General features: G+C 37.2%; 1 protein-coding gene across 18 annotated transcripts in view; it reads left to right on the top strand.

Annotated features, from left to right (window-relative positions):
* The window catches only part of tweek (transmembrane protein KIAA1109 homolog tweek), a 101,821-nt gene that overhangs the window by 43,510 nt on the left and 45,989 nt on the right, over window positions 1-12,322 (top strand). For 11 of the 18 annotated variants that reach the window (XM_045756076.2, XM_045756070.2, XM_045756071.2 and 8 more), the window contains exons 38-47: window positions 135-265; window positions 935-1,103; window positions 1,427-1,715; window positions 2,416-2,583; window positions 2,962-3,139; window positions 7,314-7,519; window positions 7,738-7,885; window positions 8,275-8,487; window positions 10,011-10,251; window positions 10,456-10,604. In XM_045756076.2, the coding sequence (XP_045612032.2) occupies window positions 135-265; window positions 935-1,103; window positions 1,427-1,715; window positions 2,416-2,583; window positions 2,962-3,139; window positions 7,314-7,519; window positions 7,738-7,885; window positions 8,275-8,487; window positions 10,011-10,251; window positions 10,456-10,604 (1,892 nt within the window). The remainder of the gene's footprint in view (window positions 1-134; window positions 266-934; window positions 1,104-1,426; window positions 1,716-2,415; window positions 2,584-2,961; window positions 3,140-7,313; window positions 7,520-7,737; window positions 7,886-8,274; window positions 8,488-10,010; window positions 10,252-10,455; window positions 10,605-12,322) is intronic. The other 7 variants (XM_045756077.2, XM_045756072.2, XM_045756069.2 and 4 more) reach the window with 5 other exon arrangements.

Genomic DNA, 12,322 nt, shown 5'->3' with positions numbered 1-12,322 from the left:
AATAATAGATAAGGAAAATTGTATTATATTTGCTTGATATATATTTGTCTGTGCATAATTGTTCATGAATAATTACATCTGTGTCTTTTTCAAATTTCTGTTGTTGATAATTTCATTGCAACATTCCACGATAGATCAAATGCCGCTCCTGAAGGCCGCATGACCCCCAGATTGGACCCCAACATGATGACCAGTGAGGTGACTGATGAGAAAACAACACTACTAGAGGCTGAGGGAGGCTCCCTCAACTCTCGACCAGGTCATGGTATGCTTCTTTATTTCATTTAACTTGCAGTTTCATTAGCCTATTGTGTCCAGCTGCTGTTTGTTTACATAAAGCGTCATGTGTGTACTGTTGTCGGAGCAGAAGCAGTGCTTGAAATATTTGTTAGAAAATATGGCCAAAATTTATTTCGTTAATAGCTGATAGTGTAAGTTAATATTGATCATGCTGATGTTTAAGTGTGTAATGAGGTTGCAATAAAGATGCAGAATAGATGAATGAGACAGTGAGTGTGAACACTGAAGGTTATGTCCCAGCAAGATATTTTGTTTGGTTGCATTCATACGTAATTATTAGAAGGTAAATGCCGTAAGCAGAATTACAGTGAAATGTGTTGAGAGAGTATTTACAGTAGATGAGTTGGCTATTAATAACATCAACAATAATAATGAGATATATTTTTTTGAGGGGGACAGGGCAAAGAATTTTTTGATGAATGCATTTCATATATGGAAAGAATGTGATAGTAAAGTATAAATTTCTGGTATTAGATTCTGGGTCCTGGGTGCTTTTGATATGCTGGAGAGAGAAATTAACAGTGTGACAATAGTAACAATAATTTTCTTCTCCACTTATTTCTCACAGTACATTTTGGGGTATTTGTTATGAAATTGCCAATGATTTGCTTCTTAATTGGGCTGTGTTTGTAAGAATCAGATGGCAGCGGTACAAATGGTGGAGAGGATGCAACTGATGGTGTGATGAGCTCCGAGTCGACCCAACTACCTCCTCGGCGCTCTCTTCCATCATACCCTCCGCGCTCCTCTAGGGCTTCAGTGATCTTGCCCATCTTCAACACCAATTTTGAGTCTCCAGCAAGGTAGGCTACAAGCCAACTAAATGGTCATTAGGGTAAATTCAAAATTATACTTACCAGTAATAAAATAATGCTTAAAAATGAAATGAATTTCAAGCAGTGCATTGCCAAGTAGGTAGTGTGTCCATATGCTCGTATGGAATAAATAAGAAATACCATAGTAATACATTTAATTTAAGAAGTGTGTGGACTATTTGCTTGTAAGAGCTAGATGAAATGCTTGTTAGACCTTCAATGACAGCCTATCTTTTAAACTTGTTAGTTTTAAATATGACAGTATTTAAACACATTCTGTACTATAAAGAGCTATTTCTTGTGTTTTACAGGTTTCCATTTCCAAAAATTGGTGGACACTTGTCATTTCTGCGTGGAGGACAGCAGTCACGGGCTGGACCAACTGGTGACAACCGTAGTGCTGGTAGCAGGAGCTCAGGCTCAGACCACGTGTCGTCCTCCAGTTTAGAAGGTGGAGGAGGATCTGGCCTGGCAACTCCTGGACGACCTCCTACTGTCAACTGTGAAAAAGACCATGAGAACTTGTACAACTGGATGGTACGTCAGCAGGAGTATGCCCGCACCACAGATACCACCAGGCCCACGGTGACTTTTCCTCAGGTAAAGACTGCATGGCACTGGGTTGCTCTATGTAGTGCTGTGGCTTGTACTGTATCAGAAGTGTGAGGTAGTCTGTGTTGAATTTTAAACTGCAAACACCAGCAATTTGACTGATAGACTGTCAATCAACAGACATTACCATGAACATGTGGACAATGGTCATGGTTCAAGGTAACATGGCAGGACTCCACGCCACATTTGTGATGTGATATCTATTGTTATACCACAATTTGCATTATATAATAAATATAAATTCACTTGAATTTGCACAGAAATTCAAAACCATCTTTTTGAAGAGAGTTTAGGAAAGCTTACTTTAAATGTTCTTTAAAGATGACAAGCAGGGAAAAACATGATTAACGTATATAAATAAATGAAAGGTTTAATAAGGAATATATATGTAGGAATCTAAATATATTAACACAGAATAAAATGTGAAATAATTTATACAAATTGGTTAAGTTTACATAAAAAAAAGTTCAACCTATTATGTATAGTGTTCGTAACACTCACATCCTGATGTGTGTAGTGTGTGAATTTTTCATTTAATATTGTATTGTGTATAAAATAACTAGTTGTTAATGTATAAAGTATTAAAGAAGTGAATAATATTTCAGTTCATTCTGTGCTTTTTAGAAATTAATGATTTTTTGAAGAATGACATTTTATTGTACTCGTGTGATTGAAATTTTGATAACAGCGCGATGGCGGTTTGAGCCATTTGAGTGAGGGCGGTATCGACCGAAGAGACTATCCTCCTGCCAGAGATGCCAACAACTTTTTGGAACCTCCACAAAGTGCTCACTTTCTGGAGGCTCATGTGATCTTTGAGCCTCTCCTCTCAGCAATTGGAGTCATTACTCAGCAGGTTTGGATATGCTCTATTTGTTGATGCTTTGAGTGAAATATGTTCTGGCATTGTTTAATATCCAAAGTAAACAAATTGCTTAATGTAGTGTACTTTACAGATAATGCTTATACATAATATTCTTTATCATCTCATGAAAATAGTGTATAAACCTTATTGTACATATTATTATTATTATTATTATTATTATTATTATGGAGGTAATGTGTAATATTCAAGTGTCCTTTTGGATTGTGATGAAAGTTTGTTGATCTACTTGTAGGTGACATTCTGATGCTTTTATTACAAATGAATTGAACACTTTTATTTGATACACATATATTACAGAACCTTAACGTTTGTACTCTAACATAATAAATTTTTAAATTTGATTGCTAGGTGACAGGAGGTGCTCTTGAGCAGCTGGGATCCAATTTGAGCATCACAGGGAGTGTGGAGACCCTGCGTGTTGACATCATAGAATCGGAGGCTTCCAAACAGAACCGCAAGAAGAGAAAGACTGGCGTGCACCCAGGTAACACAGTCGGCACTTCTGGGGACAACTGTGATACTCCGGGTAGGTGAAGGGTTGGAGTGAAGTATGGGTGATGGTCCCGACCTACCTGCATCTCCTAGCAGCTCCCCTCCGATTTACCTCATCTTATAGCACCCACTTGCACCACAACCAGCCTGGTTAATGGTTGCTTCATGCTCTCTGACTGCACAAATTTTACTCTGCTGCCCTGCAGAGCAAGCAATGCCAGTTAATGCAGAAGAAATCTCCAAAATTTTATTTACGCAAAAGATTACCAGGTGTCTCGGCTATTCAGTATATGAGGGAAGGGAAGCTAGTCAAATGAACAGGAGGGGGGAGGGAATTCTTTGGAAGAAATGTTAATATATTACAAATATGGATGATAGTAAATACAAATTAATGTATTGGCAAATGGTGGTGATCAAATGGTGTAGAGAGGAAAAGTGACTAGGTAGGGGGGGGGGGATAAGAGAGGTGAGATTGTGTGTTGTGAAGCACCTGGAAGTTTCTGGTATGTAAATTTATCTATAATAAGAAATTGATCTATATTAGACTAAAGATTAGATTCATTAAAGATGTGCATGAAAACGGTCATTGTAAAGTGAAACTGCAAACTATAAACCAAGCCACCTCCAGTCTGTTGGTTAATATTAAAATAGAAATCTTGTATATTTTTCAGTGCTTATGAGATTATGCCAGCATGTCTTAGAAACTAATAAGCCAGGTTTGTGAAGTAGAAAAGTAAAGTTTTACAAATAAAACGGCCACAGGCACTGTTCTTATATTTTGGTTACTAAGTAGGAGACATTGATGCCATAGTAGGTGGTGCAAACATTGTCACGAGCAACTGACCGAACATGGGGTATTGTTAGTATAATCACTGGACTATCTCGGCCTAGGGTCAGTATATGGTAGCTTTGTGGATGTTTCAAGTAGGGGTAGAGACAATTTAGTTGTTCTGAAGCTAGGTTAAGGTCAAGGCAGCATAATGGATGTTATCGGGTTAAGGTTACCTTGCGATGATTTCGGGGCTCGACGTCCCCTCAGCCTGGTCCTCGACCAGGCTTCCTCACCTAAGGTTAGGTTAAGACATAACACAGTAGTTGAGGCCGTAATAAACTAGGAAGATTAGCCTGTCATCATAATATTAATACTGTGTTATTGGCTGACTGATGGGAGAGTAAGAGTCTGGGAGGGATGGACTGACCTGTCACCTGTGGGTGGCAGTAACCAGGTGTCTGCATGTTGTGGTAAATGGCTGCTTGCCTTATTCTGTTCATGAAGTTAACCTATAACTAGTGATAGTGCCCAGCTCTTTGCATGCTTTGGTAAGTAACTGCTTACTACATCCAATTCTCAAATTCAAATGTCAGCCCTCGAGTTTCTGAATTCAGTGTGTAACTCTTTATGCTTAGGGTCTTCTGTTGGAACTAACAATAAGCTTTAATTTTCCCCTTGGAAACCTAAATTATCTAAACTATTGCTTACAACTTCCTGCATATTTCTATATGAAAATTAAGCAAATTAAAAAACCAACCCATTTGTAGCTACAAGCTATTCTTACTATTATTCAAGAGGGCATAATACTCTCAACACCACCTGCAAGCAATAATCAAAAACAAGTAATGACAATTATCACCATGTGAAGTATAAAAGATAAATCAGAGTTGTAACTGCAGCATGTGGCAGCACGAATTACAGCAACAGGTTTGGCAGAGGCAGTAACTCGCACTTTGTGACTGGTATCCATGTGTTGCTCGCCTCGCTTCACTGGCCAGTCACATACAGTACCTTTTCCCGACTGGAGTTATCTTTGAGCAGCGTTTTTCAACCTTTGTACCCTTAAAATAATTCTGTATCATATTTTAGATAAACATTCACAGGGTTTGATTGTCAACTGAAAAATTATTTGTTTTTGTTCTTGATACTGGTTAAATGAGAACAAAATTAAACAACATTGACTCAAAAATTTATTTGCAAATGATTAGAATTAGCCTATTTATGAGTATCTCCTGTGGAACTCATAGTTATCTTGGTGTGCCTCAGCACAGTGGCTGGAAAAAATGCTACCCTAGATTAGCACTTTGTCAACCTTTTTACCATTGTGAAAGCCTTGAAATAATTTTCATGTCTTGAGGAACGCTTGCATAAAAGTTGTTATATAATATAGTGGAGCCTCGAGTGACGAGCGCCTCAATCTACGAGCATTTCAAATAACGAGTGTGCCACTCCCCAAAAATTTGTCTCGATTGATGGGCTTTTGTTTAATTAACGAGAAAAGCACATAGTGCTTCTTAGCGTTCCTGCTGGTTCTCGCAAATTCTCGGACACCTCCGATATTGCAAGTACTGTAACGTTTTTTTTTTTTTTTTTTTTTTTTTTAAGATGCTAATGATGCTGGAATGTAAAGGGGTGACTGCTGTAATGTTGCAAAGCATTGATTTTTGTTTGTTTAGATAAAATTAGAAAACAAATTGAAAGAATTTAAAAAAAAAGGAAAAAAATGTCAAAGTTTGTTCAGTGATGTCAGGTAGGCAGCTCCATTATTAATAAAAAAAATGAAAAATTCAAACCAAATGGAACAAATATGAAAAATAGAAAAAATGTCATAATGGAGCCTCCTACCTGACAATCACTGATCAAATCTTTGACTTTTTTTCAAATTCTTTATTTTTTTTTAATTTTTATTTTTTTCTTTAGAAAATGTAGCAGACTTGCTCAAGGGCATCAAAGGAACCAACTTGAAAAATAGTGTTCTGATCTACAATACTCGACACCCAATTTTGTAACTTTGACGAATTGCAAAAAAAAATTGTAGTTCCTTCAGGTTCACTAGAACAGTTATGCTCCATGAAATAAGCAGAAATTTTATTTGCCAGAGCCATTCAATATAGGAAGAAGAGAGATGAATACCATTCAATGATAGTTATAACTAAATGTAGTACAGTATTTGTGTTAGCATGTTAGTCTAACTGTACATACATCTGGAGAATACCAGGTAAGTTAATGCTCAAGGTAAAAAATACTATAAATAGTTAGAAACTAGACATTAGGTTATTTTAGTATACTACTTGATCATAATTAAATTTTTATGGATTAATACTTTCATTTGCTTTGATTATAACAAATTGAAAGAAATCACAGGCACCGTGGGTGGTCCATATCCCTCTTTACTTGTTACATGAAATTAAGAAAATATTGAGAAGCGTCATTCCCTCTTGCTGTCATGCAATTTATATATCTTGTGCATAGCTTCATATGCTACTGCTCATAATCCAGTTACGTTATACTTCTTACCAGAACTCCGTATCTAATATGTCGGTACTAGAGAAACATTAGTTACTTATTAAATGGAAGAATTCTGCAAATGTGATTGTCTAATAGGTTATCATATAATTTAACAGTGATATGGCATAGACAAATAATTGGATTCATTCATTAGAACAGGAAAGTGACTGTTTCAGTAGAGTAATATCACAGCTAAGGGGACAGCTTTCCACGACAGAGGCTCCAGATTATGCCTTGTGCAGCTAAGACCATATCATAAAGGTCCAGCAGCTGCAAGAGTCAGAAGAGTTCTGCTTTTGAAACCCATGCTGACCTGGGTTTTGTACACACTGTGGTTCCTCATGTATGGTAATTTTATTTTGTAGAGCTGTTATATATACTAGATATATATTATGTAAGTACTGTACTATCTGTCTCTGTTTGAAACTTCCTTTGGCACAAGTGCCTGTGCTTCATTCTGCTTGGCTGCATAATCCTGTCCAAGGACTTTATTACACTATACATATAACCTTACTTTAGGGAGTAACTAAAAGAATCTGCTCATATAAGAGATTTTCATATTGACTAGTTGCCTTATTTTACCCCATATACTTAATGGTAATTTATGCTTCTACTCAGTCATGTAGTTTTGCTATTGAAAGAACTATCTAAATACTATGCAATTAAATGTTTGTGGAGCTTTGCAGGATGATTCGACACTGGACAGTAAAGAAATGGTTTAATATTGTAAAGAGTTGGTCAATTCTATTCTGAAGATACATTTCCCAACCTATTATGACTTTCCCAACTTGTCCTTCTCGCTTAATGAACTAATTGAAGGTCTGGCTGTGTTGTCACAGCTTCACGTTAGTTAAAATACTTTGTTATAGTGCAACCTAAACTTGGAAAAGTTTTGTTCAAATTATTGACTATTTTACATAATTTGTAGGTAAATTCTTCCTGGACATTGGGATTGAGGTTCCAGCCTTCCTCTGCGAGCATGTTGGGCTTGAAATTGATGTGAGTAAAGTAGCAGATGATTCACGTGAGTGGGTGAGCCATCAGCCAACATTGTTTGTTTCTCGCAGTGCACTGAAGCAACACACATCAACTATGGTCCACTTCTCCCTCAATGTTAACTACATTGCACAGCAGGTGGGTTTTAATTGGCTTATATGACATGTCTTTATTGCAAATTTTTTAGCATTGAACCTAAGGGTCCTGTGCCGATTGCAAATTATGTGGCAGATCTCCAAACAAGGAGCATTTAGAATGTGGCAGATTCCCAAACAAGGAACTTTTAAAATATGATAGATAACCAAACAAGGAACATTGAGAATGTCTCTTATAGGCAATAAACTTCACATTTCCAGGTGAATATGCCCCTATTGCGACTTCTTCATCAGATCAGTTCCATGTACCAGAATGCAAGAGAAACACAGATAGGACTGCGAGAGCAGAGACCAACACGTACTAAAGATACTAATCTTCCATCGCACAGGAAAGAAGGATCATATTCAGGTAAAACAACATGTGGCATTAATATCAATCTTTTGTCTGTTTTGTGAATATTATTGGCAACTGATCATAACTAAATTTCTGAAGATTAACTATTTATATGTGGAATTTTGTAATACATATTTTAAGTGACAATATTGAATACTTTAACTGAACATAATTCATTGGCTCTTGATGAGAGAAATGTTAATATGCCAGACAGTATATGATCAGTGATGGAACAGTATACTTGCATACATTAGATTCACCTTCATATAGTTTGATAATTGTTAAATATTTAATGTGTGTGTGTGTTTGTGTTTATTCAACCAATTACTGTAATTGTTTTTCCTTGTATATGCAGCAGTTTGATCCTGATGGTATAATGCTTAACTTTGGTTGCCACATTACAGAGTTGCATGAGGGCGAGTACAAGGGCAATGAATATAGTCTGAGCATTAGTGAGGAACAGGCAACAGTGTCATCTCTCGCTGGCATCAAAGGTCCTCGAGGCTCTGTCGTTTCATCCTTGTCTGCTCGCATCTCCCCGCCACCTGCTGCTTCTAGAGCTGCTCGACCACAGAGCTTTGCTCAGAGGCTTAGGTCCTCCACCAAGATGAGCAAAGGTAATGTGTTCTAGTTTGTGATTATGATTAATTAATGCTAATTTGTGGTTTCTTGACAAAGTAGGATATTGGTAGCTAGCATAGTGGTATTTAGCATGTAAAGGTTTGCTGAGAAGGGTAATAATTGGGAATGGTTATTATGTTTGCATATTAATACAGTACATAGAATGTTTTAATAATCCCCCCCTGCAACTTTTTTTTTTTTTGTAATGGGAAGGAAGGAGTTGACTTCTTTTTTGTAATGGGGGAATTGTGTGCAGTTGAGCATTGCTAGTAAAGTCCCTCTTTTGGTTTTCTGGTCAAAAGATAGAAGGCAGTTAGTGTTCCATCCTCATAGATGAAACCAACAACATAGATGGTGCCTCTAGCAAAATAAACATGAAGGTTCTGCTATGCAGCCAAAAAGGGAAACATCTCCAGAAAAGTTTGTTCACAGTGGAACAGTAGATCCAGCCATTACCTAAAAGGGAATAGTAGATGGATTTCCCAATCAGCCAGTGAGCCAGACCAGAGCCAATGTCTTACACTTCAGGTTGCCACCCTCTGCCCCTTCATATGAATAACATGTGGGATGATCAGTCAAAGGGAGACTTCACAAAACTAAAACTGAGGAATGTATTAATTTGCTGATGCTGTAGCAGACGGCATGCTACACTCGGCTCTTATTGGCCGAGAACATAGTCATGCCTTACTCTCACTGAATAATAGATTGCATAATATTACTCATGCTATTAGCAGTTAAAATTATTTATTTATTTTTAGTATAATAAATTTTCCTTTTTTTTCATGTTAACATCTGCGAATAAACGATGATTATATCAAATCAGTCTTGTCTGGGAAAGTGGTAAATGAGGTAATGTGTGGTTTCCCATTGTCAGGGACGGCAAGTGTGCTAGACTTATCAAGGAGGCCCTAGGCCAGTGACAGAGCTTCCCAAGGATGAAACCCACAGCACTTGACTAGCTTCTGAGTGAACACAAGCATGGATTCGTTGGTCTGTTAGGACATATTTCAATAAGTACATGTGAAAAGGTTTGGTGGGACAGGTAGTAGTGGTATGTTTGTGCTGCTATCTGGCAGTAGTAGATAGGCCAATTAATAGTTTACCAGGACACTCCTTAGCAGTCATAGAGTTTCCTGGGAGGGACTTGTAAAAATTTCTTTCGAGTATGATTTGAGCTTTCTGCAGCTCACTTTAGCTGGACAATTTCCTACAGTGCTCTCAAGAACCAAAGTGACCCTACGAATATGGTTGGAAAGTTCTGATGCTGGCACATAAAATGTCACTCTTCCTGCTTATATGATATGCTCCTCATGTTACAGTGGTATCTTACCCAAGGGACAGTCAAATAGGATAGTACAGAAATTATATAAGGAAGGAAAATTAATGTGTGCATAGCATTTAATAATGTGCAAATCCATCTTCTGATATGAGTGAACTATAAATGTGAAAGAAAAAGTTAGAGAGCCACTGATATAGCAAAGAATGCTTCTTTGTTTAGCTAAAATTGTCTCTTTCACAGCAGGCTACACCAATCTTGGGACAGAGCGAGGTACCGGAAGTCCCCTGTTCAGCATCAGCGTGAGTGGCTCGGGGCTGGAGGGTGCAACTATCTGCTCCTCTGACAAGTCGCCATTACTAGGTCCTCCTGAAGGTACCACACCCCCACCCGCCATAACTGCCACACCCAAGTGCTGGCGCAACATTTATTACCTCCTGGATCTCTACACCACCACACCTGAAACTAAGACAGTTCAACAAAGGTAAATTTATTAACATATTAAGTATTTGAGGCTGTTTTTAGAAAATAACAGCTGGATGAAACTTGCTGGAATAACATCAAAATACAGTATTAAAGCAGTTTGAAAATCATGTTTTAATTTCCATGTAAAGTCTTAAAGATATAACTTCCTTAAATTGAAGGAAGTTATATTCTAAGATTTTACATGCTTGATTCTTCACTTCAGATCATCAGTAACAGGCGATGCATCAGAGGGATATAAAGGTAGTCGGAAATATGATATTCTCAAAGAAAGTAAGCAACCAGATATTGAAAATGGGCCCTTGCCTGCTGTCTCTCCACCCCCAGTAGTGGCTGACAAAACTAAGGAACTTGGTAAGTTTATTTCCTAAAGTATTTTTCATTTTCTTTTGGTTTGGTTTCCCATTGTCAGGGACAAGAAACTTGTTAGGCTTGGTGAGGAATCCTAGGCCAGCAAGTGAGTTTTCCAGGATGCATCACAAAACAGTTGACTAACTGCTAGGTGAACAGAGCCATCAGGAGTAAGCAGACTTTCCCCAAATGTCTCGCCTTCTTGAGAATCTAATCCGGGACCATTTGGTTGAGAGCTGATGACGCAGACCATTGTGCTACAGAAAGGTTCCTTCTGTACACTGTGTTATTGCCAACATTCTTCATAAATTATTTTGATGTAGAATTTTTATCCGCACTAGGACATCTGTATACAAAAATCAAGATTGACTCATTTTCACTGACATGTGTTAATCACATTTTTTTTTTTTCAAATGCTTCCTAAATTTTGTTTTTGGCAGTAAATTTGTATTATTAGGCAAAATTGTCTTTATATAAATTATTTACTGTGCACAATTTTAATATTGCGTACCCTCATGAACTTATTCCTGTTCAGAGTTTGAAACTGTGTGACGTGTAATATAAAATAAAATAACGGGCAAGTTGATTTGAAGGTTACGGCTCTTTAGTTAAGATTCAAAGTGGACCTTTGTCTGTTGCTTGTTATTTTTGCCTAGTCTGGTTGATGCAACAATAGTGCTAAATGCACATAGGCTGCACTGTTGAGTCAGTTTCTGTCTGTCACCTTGTCAGAGTAGAAAATCCAACATCATGTACGTGATTTATCATAAGAGAATGCAATGACAAAATACTCAATTAAGAGTTAATGTATTCATTTGAAGCACTGATCCAACATAATAAGAGGTGATGCTTAGTGCCTCATTCGTAAGAAGTTGTCATATGCGAGATAGAGCAGGTCATTTTTTTGTTCAGATGTTAAGTTCAACCATACGACAGATTTGATACATCAAAAGGAAACGGATCTTTTACTCGTGTGTTTATTTCTTTAAAACTTCATGCATCTCTTGATGAAAAATAATTATAGAAACTGACAAACCTCATGACTGAAAAGCACATCACGGCCCGTACTTTAAAAAAACATTGCTATAAGGGCTGAAATCCAGCTACTGTAGTACAATGGGATTTAAATTTTGTGGGTGACTCAGTTCTACCAACAGTGATGTTTCTTGGTCATGTCCTTTCCTCTGCACCTGTACTAGCACTTAACCTAACATTGCTCCGAGATTTTTTTTAAATATTCAAAATATTTGTTTATTAAATAGATAGATAAATAATTTAAAAAAAAATTTCTTTAAATACTCCAGCTATTACGAGTAGAAAGTAGTTACTTTTAAGTAAAAGAAAACAAGGTAGAAGGGGTAAGGGCACAAAGAAATTTCAGTCAAGGATAAAACAATGGGTTTGTTGGGGAAAATGTTTCGTGGTTGGGGAGTAAATTGGCTGACAGACGAATTTGGAGATATTACTAACACTGTTTCTAGGCGACTAGAGTGCGTCTGGGAACACCTGGCATGGAGGTTCAAAGCCTCACCAAGGCTCCTGTGGATTTGTTACTGGTTTCTAATATTAAGTGCAGGAGAAAGGCTTATAAAAATTATTTCATAAAAAGGTAATTCTGGTGCAAAATCTCGGACCCTTCTGCCAATTAACATTACCTTGTGGTTAGATTTGAGCTTGATTTCTCTTCAAAAAAAAATCTTGTCTTTTCTTTCCAAGTTTAA

This window comes from Procambarus clarkii, chromosome 60 (genome assembly GCF_040958095.1).
Source record: "Procambarus clarkii isolate CNS0578487 chromosome 60, FALCON_Pclarkii_2.0, whole genome shotgun sequence".
NCBI lineage: Eukaryota > Metazoa > Arthropoda > Malacostraca > Decapoda > Cambaridae > Procambarus > Procambarus clarkii.
Note: the sequence above shows the minus strand (reverse complement) of the source record. Positions and strands in the feature narration are given on the sequence as shown.